At 42.8% G+C, this 26,642-nt stretch overlaps 1 protein-coding gene across 3 annotated transcripts in view; it reads right to left on the bottom strand.

Moving 5' to 3' along the window:
• The window catches only part of ASG3 (SNF2 domain-containing protein / helicase domain-containing protein), a 380,591-nt gene that overhangs the window by 41,823 nt on the left and 312,126 nt on the right, over nt 1–26,642 (bottom strand). For all 3 annotated transcript variants that reach the window (XM_089415440.1, XM_089415438.1, XM_089415443.1), the window contains one exon: nt 25,297–25,470. In XM_089415440.1, coding sequence (XP_089271566.1) covers nt 25,297–25,470 — 174 coding nt within the window. The remainder of the gene's footprint in view (nt 1–25,296; nt 25,471–26,642) is intronic.

Genomic DNA, 26,642 nt, shown 5'->3' with positions numbered 1-26,642 from the left:
TGGACTTCACTAGGCCTTCCAACGGCCCTCTGTAATGTCCCAAATCAGAAATTTTTGGAACAAGCACTTCATATAAAACTATCATGCATTTACCAGAAGATTGCCATGTAAAACCCAAACCATAAATCTATAAATTGCATAAAATCTCATTAAAAATCACAACACGAGGAACAATGAGAAATGCAACAACCAAAATCCAGCTTTATTATATATAGATAGATGCCAATACAATAGTTGGGAATGACCCTCCGGTCTCCAAACTGAAACAAAAAAACAATCACTACACTTGTGGATTCTAAATGAATCCACCAAGGGGAGATGGGTGCTCGCCCAATCTTTCTATATCACCCGAGGGTTTTCGTCCTGGGGCTACCAATGGAGTAGAGAACCGGGTTCTCAAACTCTCATACAAGAAACAATATCAAAAACCAAGATGTCCTCCAATGATCTCCTTCTCCTCTTTTATAGATCTAATAGACCCCTCTAGAATCTTTTATTTTATTATTATTTTAATCATGGAGCACTTTTCCTTCTTTTCTTTTAATTAAAATATTCTTTTTAATGCAGGAAAAGGGTAAATTGGCCACCATGTCTCCTCAGGTCATTGAAACTCCCATCCAAAAGTCTCATCATGTAGATCTTCTCATTTCGGTTCCAACTAGCTATTGAGGTGTTCCATCAATTAATCTCCCCGGAATGCCACCTCAAGCATAATTAATTAAGTTATGCCCAATAATAATGTTGATTTTTGAAAGTTGTCGGAATGCAACAGAATGAAGGGCAAGTTGTGATGATGATGGAATATGCCAAGCAAATGCCATCAAATCCCGTAAAAACTCCTCAAAACTCCATCAGGACCCCTGATGACATAAATCTTCTCCACTGACCTGGCCATCCCCTGTCCTGGAAATCCACCCTGGCTATACTATGAAGAAAAAAAAAATGGGGACATGATAGTCCTCTCGCCCCAAGATTGCTTGCCCTCAAGCAATCCAAATCTATGGACCAATCAAGTGGCCCAATGCCACTGAGACCCGATACCCAGATCCCATACGAACAATTGGTCCACGTGACGTCTCCAATCTATCGAAACATGACTGGATCCTCCAGTACCTTGATCCCATGTCCATCTCTGACTCAACCTGCTACCAGTAAATCCACCTGGATCCCAATGCCACCAAGGAGGAGCGTTAATGCTACATGGCTCTTGTTGTGTTGTAGTTGTGGCCGCGAATGATGCACTACCAACTGTGTACCAGCTCATCACCTCTCTCCAATCCAATCCTTGGCATACCCAAGGTTAGTCTCACCATACTAATGTTGCACTGAGATATTGATGAGTGGCCAACCCACATTCTGCTAGCAATTGGAGCATGTAATATCCCCCACCTCTAAGGGCTCCTGCAATACACTTCTCCCGACTAAGAATGATACTCCATCAATAGGATACCAACTCATGATCTCCTGCCAATCTAAGTCATGGACTCCTGTGTAAGGAACAAGTCTACTATGTTGATGCTGGTCCATGCTCAACTCATGCTGCCCTATCTGGTTGGTCAACAATATCCATCGAGAAAGTCCTGCCTCTCTCCCTGTAATGGGTACAAGTAGCCAAACTGTGCTGCAAGCCCTGTCTATGTACTCCTAGAGAGGGTTGCTGCCTGAAAATGTTGCAGCTCGGCTAGCTGCCACTACACCTGTTTGCACCTCATCAATGGGTAGACCCAAAGATGGATGCACTGCCATCTCCCTCGCCTGATAGGAAACTCCACGCTCTTCCAATCCACCAATCTCCTGCCAAATTGTCCTGTCATACTCCAGCATCTCCTGAGGACAAGTGTCAGCGAACATCGTCACCCTGCCAGCTGTCTATACATCTGTTTGCTCCTCATCAACGACTGACCCCAAGGGTGGTTGCTCATCCTCCATCATCACAGGTTCAATATGAACCTCCAACTGGCTCTCCCAAAAAGGCTCATCATGCATACTATGCACCTCATCCTCCTCAGCTGACTCACGCTCCATCATATGCTGCTCATGTTGACTCATCATTGGTGACACACTATCCTGAATGTCTCTCCTAGGACCCACGGACTGCTCATCATATGAATCTGGCCTGATGTCAATGACTCGCCATGACTCATGCTCTATGTTGAATCATCAGCCGCTCATCTGTTCCCTGATCTCTTTCCCACATGGGAACAATCAACTGCTCCTCGTACTCCTCTACCACACATGGATGCATATCTGGGCTATTGTCATCAACTCCATATGGTTGCTCGTGCTCCTCTAAGGTATCATGGTATGAACCCATGGACTCGTCCAACGAAGAGTCCTCATCCTTACAGACATGAAGAATATCTCCCTGCTCTACCGCTATCATCTCCTCAGTGTCACTCAAGCATGAGTGGTCAAGTCCCCAAGGTCCTTTGTAGATGAAGCAAAGTCCCTTCCTCCTCAGCTCATTCCTGTTGCATGATCCCCCAAACTTGAGCAGCTCCTCCCTGGTCAACTATTTCCTGAACAACCCAATGTTTTGCTCAACCAACCTTTCGGCTAGCTCATAAGCAGTCAGTGAGACCAACTACTCTTTCCTCCAAAAAGACAACAATCGAGACTGCAACTCCCGGCAAATGGCATCACGGCCTCTCATACATGATGACAAAATGGACCACATGTGCGCTATGACTGTGTTAGAATGATGTTTCCCAATGCTGAAGAAGCATTGGAACATTTGCAGGATCAAACCATCGCACTCAGGGTCAAACATGATTTCACAAGTCCTAGTCATGGCCATAACTCCTAAAATCTCAAGCTTCTTCCCAAAGTAGGACTTGCACTGTTGTATAAGTCCTAAAAAGTATCCACTATCAGCTTGAAAACTCTCCTCATAACATCATCATTGTAAGGAGCTCTAGGGGTGGTTAGTCTCATGATGTGACTGAGACAAGATGCAACTAAAAGTTTAACCCCTTCACAAGGTTCCTCCAAGAACTTGTGTTGTATAAGAGCAAGCATCGCTGGTTTTAGAGCCCAAATCAGTTTTCTTCCTTCTAACTGGTTCACTTCAGAAAAGAATGCATCTAGTTGATCAAGTTTGAAGAGAACCTTCCATGTGACCCTCATGTGCTTCAAATCTATCCCAAGAGCAAAAATCTTGTGTCCTATTTCCTGCCCCTTCTGCAAATCTTTTGGCTGTTCCTTCTGAAGAATGGCATTGACCCCTCTTGAAAAAGGCCTGCTGTTTTGTTTGGGTTTTTGGTCTACTCTATGGTTCAATTTCTTCAACTCATTCAAGAGTTCTATGAATTTCTCCATGGTTTAGCCCAGCAAAATTTGTGATAATGAGGCCACTGTTTTTCCGAGTTTTAATTTGAATTTAAATGAGGGTTGTTTTGTCAAATAGTTCAACTGTATCTTTTGGTGCTAAATGCAAGTGTATTGTGAAGCATATATAAGGGACCAGTCTCAAATCAAAAACTGATATTTCACTGCATAGTCATAAATTTGTAACAACATTGATAAACTCATATCATAGACTATAATAGATGTTGCAGACCATTATCTTGCAGGAAAATAAATGCATAACAGAGTTAAATGAGAAACCTGGTATATATTGGAAAGTTGAACCTCTGTTAGAGAGTACTCGGCCCACAAGAAAAGATAATCCTGAGGAAGCCTTCAGTTTTGAAGGTGAATACAACAACCACTCAAGGAGGACTCAGCCCTTGCAATTTGGTCAATTGTTGTAGATGAAATCCTTGTGCCAGTAGTATTTCTGAGATTGCTAGTGATGGATTTCACCAAGAGATTGTGTGTGGCTCCCTTTAAATGACTGAATTGGCGACTTACACAGCCCCTGGTTGATTGAATAGATGGGTTCGTTGTCCTTCTTGTGTGCTGTAGGGGATAAGCCTGCATAAACAGAAATTACCCACCAACTGTATTCTGCTCATGGCCAGCAAGTGTAAGAGAGAAATCGGCCCAAATTTAATTATGGAAAACCCTCCTTGTGAATGAAAGTCACAGCTTCAGCAAAATATATGTAACTTGCCATTCTGAGAATGAGGCAATCTGCTCCTCAAGGCTTCCGTTCAGTGTGGGAATAAGGAGTTCGACCTCCAGCAGTCATGAGATTCACATTCTCTTGCCAGAACTTAATCCTGCTATTAAATTTCGCCAAGCTCAAGTTCCAAAACAGAGTATAATTTTGGCCCTGGAGAATATTATAGGCATTCTATCCTCCAAGAGAAGACAATAATTTGAAATTTTGACACCATTGATTCCATCGCCAACAACTTGAACTGATGCAGCTGCCCTTGCATACATCCACACTATTACGATTTTAAATGGTTGTACAGCCTTAAATGAACTGTCACGGATACCCACGTAATCATTGTCTTCTGCAGATATTAAACTTGGCAAAGGTATGAAGCTCTAGGTATAACAAAATTTGGTATGGCAAGCTGGATAATAATTTAACTCCATGTAATACGCTCCATGACCTTAATGAAATTTTGATTTCCGCCTTTTATTAAAATAGAAAAAGAACAATTGCTTTCTGCCGTCGCGCAATTCTAAGGTTTAGCCTTAGAGTAGTTGCTCCGGAAGTCCACGCATTGCCTTATCTCTCCGCTCTTTTTACGGATAGGGACCAGATTAGCTACCCACTCATAGTATCTTAGAGGGACTATGATCTTGGCCTGCAGCAACTTCCTTACCTCCTTTTCAATGGAGGGGAGTAAGAGTGGGTTTATTTGTCTGAGTTTCTATTTGCATGGATTTATCCCACCCTTCAAAGGAATTTTATGCTGAATAATATTTGTATCAAACGATTTCAAATCATTATAAGACCAAGAAAATACATCTTTGTAAGTTTTGAATAGATCTAAATACCTTTGTCTGTATTGCAAGGGGATTTCTTTGGACAGCTTGATCATCTGGGGTTCCTCCTTTGATCCGATGTTGCAGTCCTCTACTTGCTCATCCTTCTCTGGGGCCATTTGTTTGGATGCTATGTTGTCTTTATTGAAAATTCTTTCAAGTGGAACAAGTCCACGAGGGATGGTGTTCCCTTTTAGTTGCAAATTTTTTTGCCCAGCCATTGTGTCTTTCCACGGAGTGGCTTCTTGTTCTGCTTCTTCTTCTTCTTCTTCTTCGATGGTGGAGTGGGCAAAATCCCCAACGAATTCTATGAATCTTTTGACTTGCTCGTCATCTTCGAATACCTGCCAGTGTTTGACATTATCAAGTATTGAAGGCCTATGTCTGACTTCTATCTCATATCTGAGGAGTGGATTCTGTGGGGGCCTGAAAGTGCTTGCAGCTACTGCAAGAGAGTCAACCATCTTGTTTTCTTCCCTGGGTAGAAACTGGATGTTAAAGGCCAGGAAGAAATTATCGATTAAGTCCCACACTTCATTTCGGTACGTCCTCAGTCTGGGGTGTTTGGCCTAGCATTGATCTTGGATTTGCCTTACGACCAACTCAGAGTCTCCGTAGACTATAAGGCATTCGATATTCATCTTTTTTGTTGTTTGTATCCCAAGGATCAATGCTTCATATTCCACCACATTGTTGGTCGCTTCAAACTCCAGTTTGAACAAGAGGGGTATCAAGCTGCCCTCCGGAGATACCAACAATATTCCAGCTCCATTTCCATCTTTTGAGTTTGCTCCATCGAAGTATAATTTCCATATTTTATTTTCACTTGGTTGCAAGTGCTCTAACTTCCCTGTTAGGTGTATTGATGTTTCCTCTAGGAAGGTCTCATCCTCTTCTAGGAACAGACAAGAGATGTCGCTATCTTTCCCATGCACTGGGGAGTTCTCTGAGCCTTTAGCTGGGGTCACAGTTTTCACAAACTGGGATTCTTTGTACAGCCTTCTTTGCTCACCTCCAAAAGTGGGAATGGTGGCATAAGTCAGATCCAGCTTGATAGAGCCACCTACCTTTGAACCCCAAGATCTGGATAAGAGCATTCCAAAACGAGGAGGTATATCAGCCACCACTATATCCATTACCACACTTTTCACCGGGATCTGAGCCAAGTTTACCACCAGATCCTTTATCATGCCTAAGCACTTGACTCTCTTGGAGTTAAAGGAGTACAAATCCTTGTATGGTCTAGTGATTTCCAAGCCCAGCTGTTCCATTACTAATAATGGCATGAGGTTGTGTGAGGCTCCTGAATCCAGCATGAAATTATGCAAAAAAAGGTCACGGATAACTAAAGTCATATAAAAGGGTGCGGTAGAAGGATCCAACTCTTCCACATGCGGCCCAAAAATGACCATTGGCCTCTCCTCCTGGAGGTTTAAACTATCATGGGCTGGTGTTGAGATAGAGGGATACATAAATTGAGAGACCTGAGCTTTATAAATAGGCTGCTTCAAGAGCTCAGTCAAGGGAACATGAATTTTTACCTTCTCAAGCTCCTTCTGGAGATTGAATGTAGGTTGGACTTTTTCTATACCTCTTGGCTCTGTTCCTTCTACCTTGCCACTGGCAACTTTTGGCAGAATAGGTGTCTCTTTTTCTATATGTCCCTCTGAACTAGTTCTTTCCTCATTAGAGGAGACTTTTATCTTGGAAGGGTCAGGATTCAGCTTACCCTTCCCTTTATTCAGTACTGGGGGAACAACTTGGGGAGCAGCTTCCCCTTGTTGTTCTGGTTCTCTCGTCCTCTTCTTTGAAGATCTTAGATCATACTTATGTTGTGGTTGTGCTTGCATGAACTCTGCAAACTGTTTGCAATAATAATCCCTATCTTCCTCATTTGTTGTTTCTTCTCTATCATGGCTGGCCTCTTGGTGAGCCATATTCTCATATTCTTCTTCGGTAAAAGAAGAATACATATTTCCTTGCATCTCTTGTGTATCCGATGATTGTTCATCGGGACCATCTTCCAAGTATAATGGATGGGGGATCTGATCAAGCTGTTGTTTTCTTTCCCTTGGAAGTAGTTGTAGTGGAGGCCTTCTATATTGAGGGTTATAGCCCCGATTGTTGACTTGAGTGTTCTGTTTGGAAAGGTTCTTGTTCTCAATTTCAAGCTTTCCAACCTTTTGTGTTAAACTACTGATGAGTTTGTACAACTCGTCCACCTTCGAGTCTGATGATTCTCTATCTTGACCAGAGGAGGATGCCTCCTCTTTCCCTCTTTTGGGTTCAGTAGTTTCTTTCTTTACCCTTGACTTTCCTATCGAGACCAGATTGGCTTCCACTTCAAGAGCATCGGTCTGAAGTTGGTCTAGAGTGAGAGACTTCCTCTCTCTCAGGGAAAAACCAATGTTGGACTCAAAAGCTCCCAGGAAAACCACACGAGCCGTAGTTGGAGGAGGCTTTATGTTAGTTGGCAGGTTATTGTACTGCTTATTGAATCTTTTGATAAATTATGAACTATCCTCCTACTTTTTTCTTAGGGCATTAAACTCAGTGATGATGTACTCATGACTCCTCTTTTCTCCCCATTTTTGGGTGAAAGCATTTTCCAACTCCTCCCAGGTAGCGATGGAGGCATTGGGTAAGTCTTTGAACCACTTTCTGGCTTCTCCCTCAAGATGTCGTACAAAAAGTCCCATGACCACATCCAGTTGATCCAGATCTAGGATGTGAGCAAAAGAACTGAAGGCTTCAATGTGACTCCGAGTCATGTTATCATCTTCCCCACTGAACCTAGGCAACTGCTTTAGGTGGTTCTGGGGCATTGCACTCAAAGGCTGAGGTAAATTAAGAGGTGCATACTTATTTAGCAAAAAGCTCAGAAGAGCAATTTGGATTAGTGGAGGGGCATTAAAATTTGCTTGAGGAACTGGGGTCAAGACCACAGTGGTTAGAGGAGAAGTAGAGTATGTTAGGGCCTTAGGAGTAAGTCCTAAGTAGTGAGCAACAGTGGGCTGAGACTTGGAGGCGGAGGTGGCAAACACTGATGAGATGGTAGCACAAGCAGGGGGAGTTTTCTCTTTCCCAACTTACTTGGACATTAACTTTTCTAGATCAGATACAAATGAGGCTTTCTTTTGGGATGTATTTGAGCAAGTATGAGCCCTTTTAAAAGCCAGGGTTATGAATGATAATGAGGGGGGTGTGCAGTCGCCAAGGTGATTTGAATGCAATCAGAACAGACTTCGCTCACCTACATGAAGGGTGTTCAATTTGTCGTATCCCGGGGGAAAATCCTTCAATAAGCTCCCCGGCAACAGCGCCAAAAGATGTTGTCTCTCCCAGAGACAGCCTTGGATTGCTTACAAGACCAGTGTCTGGGCACACCTAAATTCTATGTATCTCATATGATCTTCAAGAAACCGTAGGTATCATATGCATCTTCTACACAAAGTAATTACAAATATGCAAATATACACATAACAACACGGGTTGGTTCCTTCATCCAAGGATATAAGTCATGTCTTTTTGGTATCCTTTCACATATACAACTCACAAGAATAACGCAAAAAACAAGTGGAAGCCGAGTAGTCAAGGACTTACAGCTTAATCAGATTTTGCAGAATAATGAAAGAAGAGAAAGAGAATACTAATTCATCACATAGAGCTTGAAACATCAAGAGTTCTATACTTATTTGAGCTAAAGATAAACAAGTGGATGTAAGAAGAGTGAATGCTATGATTTCAGGAAGTGCACATTTAAAGATATAATCTAAGACTTGCATACAGGCATATGTATTAACTAGTTAACACCAATGAATCTATAAGAATATAAGAGATATTTTTGGCAGCTACAATTGCTTGAAATCAGAGTGGAAGTGCGAACATAATGGAAGTTTAACAAAGAAACAACAAACTGTAATACTCGAATACGGGAATGACCACTGTTTCATTCATATTCAGAAATATGTAGATCTGGAATCCATACAACTTCAGAAGCACATGCAGTTTTTTCCTAGAATTCAGAACCTTTCTTCAATGTTTCTTCCTCCCTTTTATAATGAGAGGGAGGACAAGAAAATTAGTTATAGAAAATATCTTTCAGGTTGAAGTTGCGGTTGTCTCTATGAATTGGTGTCTTAGTGTGAATCTTCTAACTATTACAGTAGGGGGATTCCTTTCTTGAAAGAAAAACAGAATAACAATACAATGATCACAACAGCAAAACAGAATTAGTCCATCGAAACTAAAATCATGGTTTCTGGAAATATCTCCATGCCACTCCTCTTTGCTGGCCTTTGGTCCTGGCGTGTTCCTGCTAAGTCATGACTGATCCACTCTCAGTTGGTTCCTGGTCACTATCTGCCTTAACCACCAACCCATCACGCGCCCTTTTCCCTCTGTCCTACGCTATCGGTGCCTTGCTGAAGTATGACAACTAATTCTCTCAGCCGCAGGCTTGTAAACATTAAAAACCGGATGAAACAGGCGGGCGCCTTTAATTTTCCCCTTAGTCTCTATGCTTTCAACCCCTTTTATGAATTTTCCCATAGGTCCACAGGCAGAGACCAGGGGCTTTTCTTTGAAGCGCTTAAGGCCCTCAGTAAATGCGTGGGGGGCCTTTTTATTTATATCGCAATATCCCTAACCAACCAACTTCCCGGACCCAAAACTTTTATAAATTGTAGCTCATGAAATATTGCATCTGGGGCCTTCCTTATCGCATCGCAAATGTCAATAAGCCCGAGACTCAGAGCTGCCAATTGTCGATAACCTGCTGACGTCATTGCTAACATCATCACTACCACGTGTCACCCTGTGAGTGGTGTCACATGGCACCTGGAAACAACCCCATAGGACCCCTAAAAACGACGAAAACGAGTGACACATGTCCACCACCATGTCATCGTCCATACTCGCCACGTCATCCGCCACATTAGCTCAGTGGACCAATCAGAGGTTGCCACATGGCCCCCGAGAGGAGAGAGAAAAAGGTCGGCCAGGCCTTGGTTTTGTAGGGAATTCCTTTGTATTTGATTTTCTCGACCCCCCAGCAATGCAACATTTTATTGCCATATCGGCGGTTGGCAGGTCGTTTTAAGTGGACACTCCGTCGAATCATCGATCGCCGATAACCTGCTGACATCATGTGGAGGAGAGAGAAGTTGAGGCCCGACCCTTGGTTTTGCAAGCCATTCCTGTGTTACGTTGTTTTAACCCTCCCCCAGCGGTTCAACATTATATCGTAGATCAGCCCCCCGCTGATAATAGTTTGTCTGTGACCCGGGAATCCTGCCAATGGCCAATTGCGATCTACCCGGGACTTCAATTGCGCTTCATCTCCACACTTAGCCATTTTTTTGGGTTTCCTGAGCTTTCCAAGGCAATCTTCAACAGACTCTAACTTTTGATCCGAAAATCCATTTTCGGACTTCTATAGACCGTTGGAAAAAATTTTCTGATCACTAGGCAATGGAGAGGGTCTGGTTAAGCTCTAATAGCTTTCATGGCCTGAAAAATGGCTTTAACTTCACTGCTCTCAGTCAACCATGACCAATGAAACCCACAATGCAATGAGTGACAACATAATGTATGGAATTGCTACTATAGAATATGCTAAATTTGTGCCCTAATTGTTGAAGATTGATTTTGGAAAGCTTTATAGTAGAGTATTGCATACGTTATCCAATGTATGGCATGTAATGAATGTTCCTAGTGAATGAGCATCTTGTTGAAGTTTCTAAGTCTACTTAGTTAGAAACCCTCCATGCACTTTATCTGATTTATTCCTACCTACTTGTTCCATTACTTAACAAGTAATTTACAATGTAAATACTGAAAATAAACACTAGTGCATGCTCAACATGTTACAAATCAACAACTGAAAGAAACAAAAACAATCACACCATATGACACCATTATTTTTGGACCAATGTCCCTGGAAAAACCCAATGTGGGAAAACCGGTGCAACTATCTGAGGTTTTTTTTATTAAGCAATATTAGAGTACAATCTAGGTGCCGAAACATGCCTATCCAACAAAGAATTTCCTTGGCAGTAATACCTCTCAGCCTGAGACAAATCTCCTGGCTGAAACCCTAGATAATCCTTCCGGTAGCTCCTCAGCTCCAATTTGCCCCAAAAACCCCAGCATCTGCCCTTTCTGCCCAGCACTGGCCCTGCATTACCCTCAATGGGTCTGCGTCAGCCTTCTGGCCCTCTGCGTCAGCAACACTGGCCTCTCTGAGGCTCTGCGCAACTCCCGACTACCTCTGTGTGGCCTTGTGTGAGCCCTTGCGGCTACTGCACCACTCTCTCTGGCTACTTGCTACTCTTCAGGCACTATCTCTGCCTCTCTGTCTCTATGTGCTCAATGGCCCTTAGCTGCAACTCCCGATCACTAATTCTATCTCTCTTAGCAAACCCCGCTCTAGAGAATAGAATGACTTATCACTGTGGTGTACTCTCCAAGTGAACCTCAAGCCTCCTCTTATACTTTTCCTGTTGACATATCAACGGCCGAGATTAAGTCCCTAATCAACGGCTAAGATTAGATCTGGCTTGATCCATGTCTTTTGGACCATTCTAACACAATTTCACATTAATCCACATTAATAATTTAATTTCCCAAGTTTAGACTTAGCGACTCCATTAAAAATATTAATTATTTTAATATCTCCTAAACTGTTTAAAATCTGCCCAAACCCTTTCTGGGTATTGGAGATCTCATGTGCCCCAACCTCTCCACCATATTTTGTGGCTAGAACACATCCGATGCTACCCCAAATCAACACTCCCTCTTAGCGAGGACTGTGCTCTAGCAATACTCCTCACTAAGTATTACTTTGATAATCTAGCATCGGTCCCTGTGCTGATGCTAGGCCTGCTGCCCACCATCCTCTGCACTACTATATCCTGTACTACTGCCCATGGTTCTGCCACAGCCACTGCTGCATTTGTACGTCAACTCCCTCTGCATCCGTGCTGTTGTTGGTCCTTTCTCTCGGCACTGCATCTGCGATTCTGCACTGCACCTCCTCTCATCATGTTGCATCATGCTGCCCACTACTGCACTGCAACTCAGTTACTGAGAAGTAAGTAACTGATCTCCCAACTTTGGCCTCTCTATTGGGCTAGAGACCCTCTTGATGCTGAAGCTCCCTCTGTTGCTGACAAGTGCTCCCTCTCTGACCTTTACGCTGCTGCAACAACTCCCTGCATCTCGCACCGTTGCACACCTCTCTGTGCCATCCTGCACTGGTGCAACACTCCCGTGCCTCTCGCACTGTGAAGGTAGAAGGGAAGGCACTATGGATTGATCGAAGTTGTCGTAACAAATTCACAAATCTGCTCTGCACTCGGGCTTGCATTGTAGCTCTCTCTGCCGCTTCATCCGCATCCGTCTCTACCCGACTTAGCCAGTCCTGCTACTCCTTTTCGGGGCTCCCGTAGCAAGGTCTAATCCAAGAGGCTGGGTACCTTGAGGATCCAGTCCCTCATCGCCTATAGTCTGACTACAACTCAATATCTCCCCACTTCAGCTCAAGTGGTGTGTGCGCACTCATGGCATAGTCATCGTCTGTCAAAACTTCCTTCTCTGCCCTTGCTAGCGTTGCCTTAGTCTCGGAAGACTCTCCCTTACTCTTCTTCCTTGGTCACTGGGTCGCATAATGACCCAGCTCCCCACAGTGGAAGCACCTGATCTTGGAGAGATCCTTCTTCTTCTGCTTCTCCTGCTTTCCCTCATATGCTAGGACAACATCTTCCTCCTCCTGCTTGACTTTGATCCCCTTGTTGTTGCTACCCGTCTTCGACTATCGTTTGATCTGTTCTTGGTGAAGAGCAGCCCACATCTCATCCCAAGGTGGAAGTGTCGCTTTGCACAGTATACTCTGGACAAATACCTCCCAGTCTTCTAAGACTGCATTCAGGGCCATCCTTACCATCACAATTCCTGATCCGGTGTGGCTTCTATAGTAGTCAACTGATCTCGGATCTCGTTCAGTCCTCCGAGGAAGGTGTCAATCTGTTCTCCCTTCTTCATCTGATACGACCTCAACTAATTCTCTAGTAACATTCTTCTCTACACAGAAGTATGCTGGTACAATTTCTTGAGGGCCTCCCACATCTCATATGTCGTTTCCTTTTCGGCAATATGTGGTACTACATGGTCCTTGACCCTGTCAAGGATGATGCTCTTGGCCCTCGCTAATGCCTCCTTATACTTGTCATTATCATTGGGGTCGATTGGGATAGCTATAACCTTCAAGGCGAAGTTCTTGACACGATTTCGATCAAGTGCGGATAAGATTCTGGCCTTCCAGACTGCAAAGTTCGACGCTCTGTCTAGCCTGTCTTGGTCTCTTACTCTGTGTAGTGCCATGATGCTCTTCTACTTCCCTCATGGAAGTTCTCTGTTCGACTCCTCCGAGTCCCTACTTCCCGTTTGGAAGTTCTCTTCTGGACTCCCTTTGAGTCCCGATTGCCCTCCTGGAAATCCTTCTACCGCTGTCGAGATGCCCCGTACTCTGATCATCTTGTGCAACCACACCACTGATCCAAGTTCCTCGACTAGAAACCCTCGGCAACAACTCCCTCCTCTTGGCCTTGCTCTGTCAGGGGTTGCTCTGACTACAGTTCCTCACCAGCTCCACTCTGCAATATTCCCACAGCCTTCTAAACCCCAACAGCATGAAGATGAGAGCTCCTAGGCTCTGCGCAATCCTGGCATCAGCAACCCGGCCTCTTCATCCAACTGCGTCAGTCCTCCCAGCTTCTGCGTGGCTTTGCATGAAGCTCCCTTTGCCTTCCTTAGCCTCTGCACTGCCTCTTCCCGGCTCACCCTTGATGACGCAGGCACTACGTCACCCTTCCCTTGTTGCTGCTCTACTAGAAACAGCTTTTGTCACCTCGGAACAGTTGTTTTCTGCTGTTATTGCTCCGCTCGGCTGATGTCCTCAGTCCTCCTATGATCTGCAATCACGCTCTGATACCATGTTGAAGTTTCTAAGTCTACTTAGTTAGCTGATTTATTCCTACCTACTTGTTCCGTTACTTAACAAGTTATTTACAATGTAAATACTGAAAATAAACACTAGTGCATGCTCAACATGTTATAGATCAACAATTGATAGAAACAGAAACAATCACACCATATGACACCATTATTTTTGGACCAATGTCCTCGGAAAAACCCAATGTGGGAAAATTGGTGCAACTATCTAAGGGTTTTCTTATTAAGCAATATCAGAGTACAATCTGGGTGCCGAAACTAGCCTACCCAACAGATAATTTCCTTGGCAGTAATACCTCTCAGTTTGAGACAATTCCCCTGGCTAAAACCCCAGATAATCCTTCTGGCAGCTCCTCAGCTCCAATCTGCCCCAGAAACCCCAACGTCTGCCCTTTCTGGACTGTGTCAGCCCCTCTCTACCCAGCACTAGCCCTGCGTCACCCTCAATGGGTCTGTGTCAGCCTTAGGAGGCCCTACGTCAACCTTCTGGCTTTCTGCGTCAGCAACGCTGGCCTCTCTAAGGCTCTACGCAACTCCCCGCTACCTCTGCGTGAGCCCTGGCGGCTACTGTGTCACTCTCTCTGGCTACTTGTTGCTCTTCCGACACTATCTTTGCCTCTCTGTCTTTCTGTACCCAATGCCCCTCAGCTGCAACTCCTGATCACTAATTCTATCTCTCTTATCAAACCCTGCTCTAGAGAATAGAATGACTGATCACTCTGGTGCATTCTCCAAGTGATCCTCAAGCCTCCTCTTATACTTTTCTCGTTGACATATCAACGACCAAGATTAAGCTCCTAATCAACGACTAAGATTAGATCTGGCTTGATCCCTGTCTTTTGGACCATTCTAACACAGTTTCATATTAATCCACATTAATATTTTAATTTCCCTAAGTTTAGACTTAGGGACTCCATTAAAAATATTAATTATTTTAATATCTCCTAAACTATTTAGAATCTGCCCAAACCCTTTCTGGGTATTGGAGATCTCATGTGCCCCAACCTCTCCACCAAATTTCGTGGCTAGAGCACATCTGATGCTACCCCAAATCAACATATCTTTGAATTCTTCATGAAACTCCATTATCTCTTGAAGTAGGTAAATGTTTGAAATTAGTACCTAAGGCATCAATTTCGAGCTTCCTTAGGGGCATTTTATCTCATCTTGAACATCCTAAGACTCCATATACACTAACCTAAGTCTTTGGTGGTCATCTCTACTTTTCATCCATGATTTGTCCTCTTAAAATGTGGTCCTTCTAAGGTTAGGGCGGAAATCTAGGTCTTGCAGCAAAATTTTAGGGAGGAGATTTTTTGAGAATTTGAGAACCCTAACATCAAGCTTAGGGTCTTGGCTATCTATGCTCCAATTTTGGTGGGCAACCACTCGAGTTTCATCCATAAAATCTCCTTTCCTAGGTGTTGTTCCAAGAGTGAAACCCCAGGTTCTTCTCCCTTAACTTGAGGACTTCCTTGAAGGTTGCATAGCCTTAGTACTTGTTGAAGTAAATCACAAGAAGCCTCTTCTCTTAGGCGTTGACCTTGATAATACCTATTACCATCAAAAAACCTCAAAACCCTATTTCATGTGCCTTCTTTTCTAGGGCTTTTCTTAGAGAGCGATTTGCTTCTTTGAAACCTTGTACCTTTATTAAGTCTCTCTTTCGAATGAGCTCTAGCTTGATCACTCCATGCCCTATACCTAGCATATCTATTCTAAGTGATCTCCTTCCTATCAGGACTCCTCCCATTGGTGAAAGTCCGTAAAGAGTGATGCAGGAGCATCTGGTTAACAGGGCAGTGGTTTCCGAAAAGGACAGAGGACACAGTTCGATGGATGGACAGTAGATCTGTGTTTGTTTTTTTTATTTTACTTTACTCTTAAATTGCCAAAAAAAAAAATATTTTTATAATTTTTAATTTTAATTAGGAACAGTAGTGATTAGGTAGAATTCTTTGTTTTCCAAACAGCCATATTATGGTTGTGAATGCATGTAAAACAAAATGTACTAACTAGCTATGGAAAAGCCCGTGTATGAAATAACTGATATAACCAACAACACAACTAACAGCAGTTACAAAACTGTTTGTATACAGTGTTATAAAATGGGTGAAACAAACCATTACAGGGGTTCGACTTTGTATGAAAAGAATAGAGATAATAATAAGAAAACATTATGTGCACCTATATATTCCTAACGTGTCCTCAGAAATTGTGTAATTGCGCTAGTAGATTATTATACAAGACTGCTGAACGTGTTGCTCCAGGGTCCGAGCCCAGAAGGGAGGAAAACCAGTTGAACGACAAGCAATAAGAAAAGTCCATACAACTCGTAATAGGTAAGTGGGAAAAACAACACGAGTCTTAGCTATTCATCAAAAATCAAATTCATATGAATACATTGCACAATCGGCCAAACAAAACATTTCAATATAAGTTTTTTTACATACTGTCCGAAATAGAGGCCTAAACTAAAACCACAATCAAGAGACATTAACCTCTACAGTAAACAAGAAACCGACTTTCCGCAAGACTCAGAATCATAACCCACGTCGTGCCCAGCGGCTAAAGAAGAGTCAAGTACAGACAGAGAGCAGTCTAAGACCAGTAACCAGGTTCAACAAGTAAAGTCGAAACACACCTAAAACAAGCTGCCAAACATCATAGAAACTACCCGTGTTTGCCCGAACCGCTGAAAGCTCAAACACCGGAACCCACGAACAGTCACACCTGCAAGAGCATGCATAGGAATGGTTAGACCAAGCAACAGTATTAACCGAATTAAAGAAAGTTTGAAAGGGGCAAGCAAACAGAAGGCAATGGCGCCCTACCTGTTCGGTGAACCATAGCTTTCAGCCGACCCCGAGAAGACCCCTGCTCACAAAGGAGCCACTACATCAGGTACAGGTAAAGAAGGATACAAAAATTCCGGCATAGAACCCAAAAACTTACCGCATGAGCATGCAGAGTTTCCAACTGAGGACGCCGCCATCGGATTCCCAAGGACTGTGAAGAGAAGCTGAACTAGTGTTGGAACAAACAACAAACATTATACAACCACCGTATAGCTTAAACCCTCTCTGGAAGCAAACAGCAGCCACAGGGGCGGAAGTTTTCAACAGAGAAAAATTGAAGTCACTCACAGGATACAAACAGCATACACAGAGACGGAGACCCTCTAAAGAAAAACGAAAACTCAAATCACAAAAGTGTTCGACATGCAAGCCGAGGAATAGGGACATTCAGACTTACCAAAATATTCATAAAACGCCGGAGGAACAGAGTCATATCAGACCAGATATCAACGACTGAAGCCGAGAGGATAACCAGGAGTCATAACCGACGAACCAAGCAAACAAGTTGCAGGAATCCGCATCCAGAGCAAACAAACCGCCGAGTTACAGAGCTTGCAGAGCGAAAGACCAAGCGAAATAACAACAATGAGGTGAGCGCGAAAGGGTAAAAACCCCAAACCCTGAACGGATTCGTGGGATCCCGAGGAGGGACAAGTGTTCAAAGGGCAGGGTATTAAGGTACAAACCCTCATAAAACGAAATCCATATGGCGCCGATTGCAAATCAACCCACACAAATATCCAACAGAACCACAATAATATTATATTCACTACAGTCGTTTACACCTTAGCACGTCAACGGCGGGACCACGTGGGTTGGCCCCATCAAGTGTTATCAGAGCAGCTTTTTAAGGAAACAAGGAAAGATGGAAGTACAAAGACGAGGAAGAGGAAGAGGTGCACGCAGAGTAGCAGACGAGGGCTTGAGAGAACAGCTGAGAATCCTTACTGCTCGCTTGGAAGCAGTTGAGGCAGGTAGGCGAAGAGACCCGGAACTTGGAGATGACAGTGAAGACGAGGCAACAACTGTTACAGATGGGTCAAAGGAAGAAGCCCCGGAGTTAAGACTGTTGAGATCAGTACTGTTAGCCAGCAGCAAACCCAAACCTGAGATCTCTAATTATGATGGCAGCCTGTCCGCCGATGTTTTACTGGATTGGGTGAGTGAGTTAGACAGGTATTTTGAAAGTGAGGAGATTAGTGAGGACAAGAGAGTTATATTTGCTGCGACAAAATTAAAAGGACACGCTGCCCTATGGTGGGATAGTGTCCAAGCGGACAGAAGACGGATGAACAAGTTGCCGATAAGAAAGTGGCCAAGGATGGTGGCAAAATTGAAGGGCAAGTTTTTGCCTAAAGACTACCAGGTTGAACTTTATCGACGAGTACAGAATTTAAGGCAGAAAGGTATGACTGTAAAGGAGTATACTGAGGAATTTTATCAAGTAAATTTACGTGCTGGATATATAGATGATACTCCAGAAAAAACAGCGAGGTACGTGAATGGCTTGAGGTTGGAAATATTGGACGAGATCAGTATTCTCTCTCCCCGAAATATTGAAGAAGCCTTCCAGAGTGCTGTAAAGGCTGAAGAGAAAATTAACAGGAAATAGAATAATAGGAGAGGGAGAGGAAATGGCAGAGGACGAGGACAGTCCTATGGCAGAGGGAGAACTGCCACTAATAGCGAAGAAGGCAGCAGTTCCAGAGCTTCAGGGACAGCAGAGAAGGGAGATAGCACTAGAGGAGGTCGACCATATCAGCGGGGAAGAGGAAATGGTCGCGGAAGAGGGACTAATGTCCAGTGCTACAGGTGCCATAAGTGGGGGCACAGATCCTTCGAATGCCCGGAAGCTGAGCACGCTGGCCAGAGGGGAGCATTTGTTGCGCAGCCTGAGGAAGCTGAAGCACAACCCCGGGAGATCGAAAACGTGGCAGAAACGGGGGAAGCTCTAATTTTGAATAAAGTACTGTTGAAACCAGCCAAAGAGATGGCTGAACAGACCCAGCGAAAGGCGCTGTTTCGAACAGTTTGCAAATCACGGGGGAAGTGCTGTAAATTGATTATAGACAGCGGGAGTACAGACAATTTGGTTGCCACCGAAATGGTGGAAAAGCTGGGTTTGAAGCGGCTTAAACACCCCATGCCTTACAAGGTGTCGTGGCTACAGAAAGGCCACCAACTACTAGTTGATGAATAGTGCGAGGTAGAATTTCACATTGGCAAATATCACGACACGGTGGTCTGCGATATTATGCCAATGGACGTGTGCCATATACTGCTTGGGAGACCGTGGCAGTATGATCGAAAGGTGACACACGATGGGAAGACAAATTGTTATAAATTTGTGAAAGATGGGATCAAACATACGCTTGTACCCATCAAAGAGGAGGACGCAGCAGAACAAAGCGGAACAAAAACATTATTAATTGGAGGAAAACAGTTTGTGAAGCAGATTGAGGAAAATGAGGTCAATTATGCAATTGTAAGGAGGACAAGACCGATGTTGCTGAATACAGAAAAATCAGAACTGCCTGTAGAAATTCAGGAGTTGTTGAAAGAATTCCAAGATATTGTAGTTGACGATCTACCAGATAAGTTGCCTCCCAAGAGGAGTATTAGCCATCATATTGATTTTATACCTGGAGCGAGCTTACCAAACAAGGCAGCGTATAGGATGAGTCCGAAAGACAATGAAGAAATTCGTAAACAAGTGCAGGAGTTGCTGGATAAGGGACTGATCAGAGAAAGCTTGAGCCCTTGTGCAGTACCAACAGTACTTGCACCTAAGAAGGGTGGAGAATGGCGAATGTGTACAGATTCGTGAGCTATTAATAAAATCATGATTCGATATAGATTTCCCTTACCCAGGATGGACGACATGATGGATTGTCTTAGCGGAGCAGCTTATTTTACAAAAATAGATCTGAAGAGTGGTTATCATCAGATCAGGATTAGGGAAGGAGATGAATGGAAAACAGCTTTCAAGACTAATGAAGGGCTGTACGAATGGCTGGTCATGCCATTTGGATTGAGCAACGCTCCTAGTACTTTCATGAGATTGATGAATGAGATGTTAAAGGAATTTATTGGCAAGTTCGTGATAGTTTATCTTGATGATATCTTAATTTTCAGCAGAACAAAAAGAGAGCATCTTCAACATGTTCGAAGGGTGTTAGAGAAGTTACAGCAGAACAAACTGCTGATAAACTTAAAGAAATGCACTTTCCTGCAGAAGGAGCTAGTCTATTTGGGGTTTGTAGTTGCGGAAAATGAATTGAAAATGGACCCCGAGAAGATTGCAGCAATTATAAATTGGCCGTCACCGAAGAGCTTATTTGAGGTACGTAGTTTCCACGGACTGGCAAGTTTTTATCGAAAATTTATTAGAAATTTCAGTGAAATCTGCACACCAATGTTAGAGACCATCAAAAAGGCCAGCCAGCCTTTTTGTTGGACCAAGATGGCAGAAGACAGTTTTCAGCTTTTGAAGCGGAAGATCACGGAGAGGCCAATCTTGAGGCTGCCCGATTTCAATAAACTTTTTCAAGTTCGGTGTGACGCAAGTGGAACAGCTATTGGCGTTGTGCTCAGTCAGGAAGACAGACCAGTGGCATTTTTTAGTGAAAAACTAAATGAGAGCCGACAGAAATATTCCTCGTATGACAAGGAATTTTATGCAGTGGTCCAAGCTTTAAAACATTGGAGGCACTACTTACTGGGCAATGAGTTCATCTTATTTTCTGATAATTCGGCATTACAATATGAAATGCAGCAGCACAAGTTAAACCATAAGCACGCCAAATGGGTCGAATACTTGCAGAGTTTCACTTTCGCATTAAAACACATAAGTGGGCAAGCCAACAAATTGGTGGATGCCTTGAGCAGAAGAGCTTTGCTCTTACAGGAGAGTAGCGTACAGGTATTGGGATTCGAACATTTGAAAGATTTGTACCAAATGGACACAGATTTCAAGGAAGCTTTTGAAGCCTGCCAAAATCCCGTATTAAGGAATGCAAGCCCATGGTTGGACTATAATTTACAGGAAGGATTACTGTTCAGAGGTGGGCAGTTATGTATCCCGGACTGTTCAATGAGGGAGAATATTGTACGGGAGAAGCATAGTGGTGGTTTAGCGGGACATTTTGGCATCAACAAAACTTTGGAGCAACTCGGACATTTTTATTATTGGCCTAAAATGAGCAGGGATGTACAGAGATATGTAACCAGGTGTAAAGTCTGCCAACTGTCGAAAGGACACAGTCAGAATACTGGACTTTACACACCACTACCTGTTCCAAGCAGGCCATGGGACTTAGTCAGCATTGACTTTGCCCTAGGACTGCCTAGAACGCAGTGGGGATATGATTCAGTAATGGTGGTGGTAGACAGATTTTCAAAAATGGCTCATTTTATTCCTTGCCGGAAAACTAGTGATGCCACGTATGTGGCACACCTGTTTTTCACGGAGGTTGTTAGATTACATGGCCTACTTAGAACTATCATTTCAGACAGGGATGTAAAATTCACATGACACTTTTGGCGCACCCTGTGGAAAAAGTTGGGCACACAACTGAATTTCAGCTCTACGTATCATCCGCAGACTGATGGACAAACGGAAGTAGCGAAAAGGAGCTTGGGGAATTTATTACGGAGTTTGACTGGAGAAAATTCACGATTATGGGATCGAGCTCTCGCCCAGGCAGAATTCGCTTATAACGATTCGCCCAATCGTAGCACCGGACACAGCCCATTTCAGATTTTGTATGGCATGCATCCTCGGGGAATACATGAACTGCGAGATTTGGGAAAGCTGGAACGGAGAAGCGCGGATGGGGAAGACTTTGCTGAAGCAATGAGCGAACTTCATGAAAAAGTTAAAGTAAGGTTGCAGGACAGCGTACAGAAATACAAGCAGCAGGCAGATTCAAAGCGACGAGAGGTGCATTTTAATGTTGGAGATGAGGTCCTTGCGCACCTGCGCCGGGAACGGTTTCCTAAGGGCACATATAATAAGTTAAAATATAAGAAAATTGGTCCATGCAAGATCCTACGACAATTTTCAGCCAACGCTTACGAGATTCAGCTGCCACCTAACATAGGCATATCACCTATATTCAATGTGGCAGACCTGTTCCCATATAATGCCCAAGCAGAGGATGATAGTGTGGTACAGCCAGAACGGGACACCCAATTTGGAGACGGTTCTTGGAAGAAACAATTGCCTTCGGCTCAGTCCCATGAGATTGAAGGGATCCTCAGTACTCAGGTAGCCAAGAAGACACGTAGGAAAGAATATCTACGTTACCTCGTCAAGTGGAGAGACCGTCCAATGGAGGACAGCTCATGGCTCGACGCAGCGCAGATACAGAAGGCTGGCTATTCGGTAGAGGAACTCATGGAACGGAGCCATGAATTTCTTTTACCCCGGGAGCCTGATGCAGGAGCATCTGGTTAACAGGGCAGTGGTTTCCGAAAAGGACAGAGGACACAGTTCGATGGATGGACAGTAGATCTGTCTTTGTTTTTTTTTATTTTACTTTACTCTTTAAATTGCCAAAAAAAAAAATATTGTTATGATTTTTAATTTTAATTAGGAACAGTAGTGATTAGGTAGAATTCTTTGTTTTCCAAACAGCCATATTACGGTTGTGAATGCATGTAAAACAGAATGTACTAACTAGCTACGGAAAAGCCCGTGTATGAAATAACTGATATAACCAACAACACAACTAACAGCAGTTACAAAACTGTTTGTATACAGTGTTATAAAATGGGTGAAACAAACCATTACAGGGGTTCGACTTTGTATGAAAAGAATAGAGATAATAATAAGAAAACATTATGTGCACTTATATATTCCTAACGTGTCCTCAGAAATTGTGTAATTGCGCTAGTAGATTATTATACAAGACTGCTGAACGTGTTGCTACAGGGTCCGAGCCCAGAAGGGAGGAAAACCAGTTGAACGACAAGCAATAACAAAAGTCCATACAACTCGTAACAGGTATGTGGGAAAAACAACACGAGTCTTAGCTATTCATCAAAAATCAAATTCATATGAATACATTGCACAATCGGCCAAACAAAACATTTCAATATAAGTTTTTTTACATACTGTCCGAAATAGAGGCCTGAACTAAAACCACAGTCAAGAGACATTAACCTCTACAGTAAACAAGAAACCGACTTTCCGCAAGACTCAGAATCATAACCCACGTCGTGCCCAGCGGCTAAAGAAGAGTCAAGTACAGACAGAGAGCAGTCTAAGACCAGTAACCAGGTTCAACAAGTAAAGTCGAAACACCCCTAAAACAAGCTGCCAAACATCATAGAAACTACCCGTGTTTGCCCGAACCGCCGAAAGCTCAAACACCGGAACCCACGAACAGTCACACCTGCAAGAGCATGCATAGGAATGGTTAGACCAAGCAACAATATTAACTGAATTAAAGAAAGTTTGAAAGGGGCAAGCAAACAGAAGGCAATGGCGCCCTACCTGTTCGGTGAACCATAGCTTTCAGCCGACCCCGAGAAGACCCCTGCTCACAAAGGAGCCACTACATCAGGTACAGGTAAAGAAGGATACAAAAATTCCGGCATAGAACCCAAAAACTTACCGCATGAGCACGCAGAGTTTCCCACTGAGGACGCTGCCATCGAATTGCCAAGGACCGTGAAGAGAAGCTGAACCAGTGTTGGAACAAACAACAAACATTATACAACCATCGTATAGCTTAAACCCTCTCTGAAAGCAAACAGCAGCCACAGGGGCGGAAGTTTTCAACAGAGAAAAATTCAAGTCACTCACAGGATACAAACAACATACACAGAGACGGAGACCCTCTAAAGAAAAACGAAAACTCAAATCACAGAAGTGTTCAACATGCAAGCCGAGAAATAGTGCCATTCAGACTTACCAAAATATTCATAAAACGTCGGAGGAACAGAGTCATATCAGACCAGATATCAACGACTGAAGCCGAGAGGATAACCAGGAGTCATAACCGACGAACCAAGCAAACAAGTTGCAGGAATTCGCATCCAGAGCAAACAAACCGCCGAGTTACAGAGCTTGCAGAGCGAAAGACCAAGCGAAATAACAACAATGAGGTGAGTGCGAAAGGGTAAAAACCCCAAACCCTGAACGGATTCGTGGGATCCCGAGGAGGGACAGGGGTTCAAAGGGCAGGGTATTAAGGTACAAACCCTCATAAAACGAAATCCATACGGCGCCGATTGCAAATCAACCCACACAAATATCCAACAGAACCACAATAATATTATATTCACTATGGTCGTTTACACCTCAGCACGTCAACGGCGGGACCACGTGGGCTGGCCCCATCAAAGAGCAGGGGACCTTTGCTGTGGTGACAGAGGTCCATCATCCCATTGTTAGCACTTAGCCTAGCTCTTTGTCTTGTAGGGTTTCCCTCTCCAAGGCCTGCTAGATTTTGTGGTAACAAAGTGAACTGTGGAGAGATTGTTGAGTGATTATAGAAGCTGATTGTTTAATGTGATAGCTTTTGCACATGTATAAATATATGCCTTGGTAATGAGAATGATTGGGCTGGTGTGTAGTATCGCTGAATTTTTGTCTTGCTCCATTATTGCTGGTTCAATAATCTTCACTATTATACATCAAATATCAAAGAATGCAATCTGCAAACCTCAATGTTTATTAAATTGTGTGTGAGGTTGCAAAAATAATGAGGTGTGCACCTTGGGTTTTTTAAATCCCCTTGGTGATTAATAGATCTGGAGTTAGGATGGATCTATATCATTATAGTGCTGCATCGACCTAGTTGTAATCCCAGTTTTTAATTTGCTCCTGCAAACCATGCTAACTATTATTTCATGCAAATGGTCATATGCAAGTTGGATTTAGTTTACTAGAGGTTTGTTTCCAGCTTGAGGATATAACAAAGGCTTTGGAACAAATGTATCAGGATATTTTCAACAAGAAACACCCACTAATTAATTAAGATGTGGGATGGCTTGGAAATCCAAAGTCATAAATATTTTCTGAAAATGGAAAACAGTTGTTGCACTCTGGTTGACAAACCAAAGCTGTAAAAGACAAAAGTCAATGATTCCTAATTCATTGATTGCTGATACAGATAACAAATAGATCTTGTTTTGAAATAGAATTTTCTTATTAGGCCATTTTGTACACGATTCTGGTAATGTCTCAGTTAGAATATGAATTTGTGACCCTGATTGATGTCTAAATCCCTCTTAAATATCTCAAAACATACTTAAGAACCCAAACATGTTCTATCCCCCTCAAAATTCTATCCTAAGAGCCACTGAAAAGTGACCCTTATTTTAGGAACTTAAAGTCACTGGCCTGTCCAGGCTGTGTAACTAAAAGTTACGGGGCATTACTTGAAAGAAAAATTTATGTGAAAAATAAGCATAATGTCTTACAAGGACAGCATACTAGAAGGAAAATTTATAAAACAAAAAACAATTAACAAAAAGGCACTACTAGTTGCAAGATATAGGAAAAATCTACAAAATATGATACTAAAATTACCTGACTTTCGAAGGGCTGAGATGGCAACTGTTTCCAAGCATCCTTCCAAATGAGGTAAAGAGATATCACTGCGGGCTACTTTACGTCTAGGATTATATGTTTGTACAACAGCCAGAGCTACCCATTGTGAAGCTTCATTTGATATGTCCAGCTTATTTTCATCTGAATTTTTTCCTGAGGACAAACAGAAAATGATATTTAATAACAAGAAATGACATTAGCATGCCAAGATAAATTTGCTTTCCAAATAAAAAACCAATATAAAGAAGAGCTTCTAAGAAAGAAATAATCTACAGCCTTAGCGTGTATCATAATTGTACTTCAAGATGAGAAAAAAAAGGCTTACAGTTTACTTCCTCACCACCTCTTGAATCAGACTCTCACAAGTGCACATACATAGTAAACAGAACTTCAACGAAAAAATAAAAATGAAATAGCACTGGCAACCATTTCTCTAACTACATGTTATACACATGTTGACAATCTCAATTCTACGGAATGAAGACACATTGCAGTTAATGAAAAGGTCAAATAGTGCATCAGAAATGAAGAGATAGGTTAACATTAGAAATATAGTAGAGGTATTCCGCAGACAACATACTCAGAATACAATCTTTGCAAATGCAAGGCAATTATCTTGATCAATGTTGAATGTCAAAATGATCCACTGCAGGCCACATGCCTTATCAATTAGCATACCAAAGCATGTTATGACACCATTACCACAAAATATAGCACCTTAGTGCAAAGCCTCACTAAGCACCCTAGATCAAGAGCAAAAATGGGATCAACCACCACTGTCATCTTAGTAGCTGCAACCCTGGTGTTCCATGGATTGATGTTATCCCCACAAGGTAGGATTCCCCCGCAAAACTCGGAGATTAAGGTAACCCAAGAATTCTCAAGCCAAATACCCTCCGAGGATTCTACTAGATAGATATCCTAGAATAATATTCAATAAGGTAGGTCTCCGGTTAAGATGAGGTAGTGAGTTGAAAGAACCCATGGCTAAGTCTAGAGTGGCAAAATGATCCTGGAGATGCTCAAATAGATTCCAAACACATGCTACCTTTAATTTTAATGATTGCTGTTTTAAGTTAGAGTTTATAATAAGAACAATTTACAGCATGCAAACTTTATCACAACAGAAATAAAACCACCTATAATTTAAGATAAACAATGAGTAATCAGAAGGCTATTTAATGAGTAAACAGAAGAAAATATTACAAAAAAAAAATTCAATGGTTGGAAATGAATATAACAGCTATTAAACCCTAGACGTCAGTCCTAAAAAGATGGCTGAAAATTGCATAAAAATGATATTTTTCTTTTTTCAATTTAGAAAA

Source organism: Pinus tabuliformis, chromosome 6 (assembly GCF_031772625.1).
Source record: "Pinus tabuliformis cultivar Carrire ecotype Pingquan chromosome 6, CPIR1, whole genome shotgun sequence".
NCBI classification, from domain to species: Eukaryota; Viridiplantae; Streptophyta; class Pinopsida; order Pinales; family Pinaceae; genus Pinus; species Pinus tabuliformis.
The sequence above is the reverse complement of the archived record's forward strand: the minus strand, read 5'-3'. Positions and strand labels throughout refer to the sequence as shown.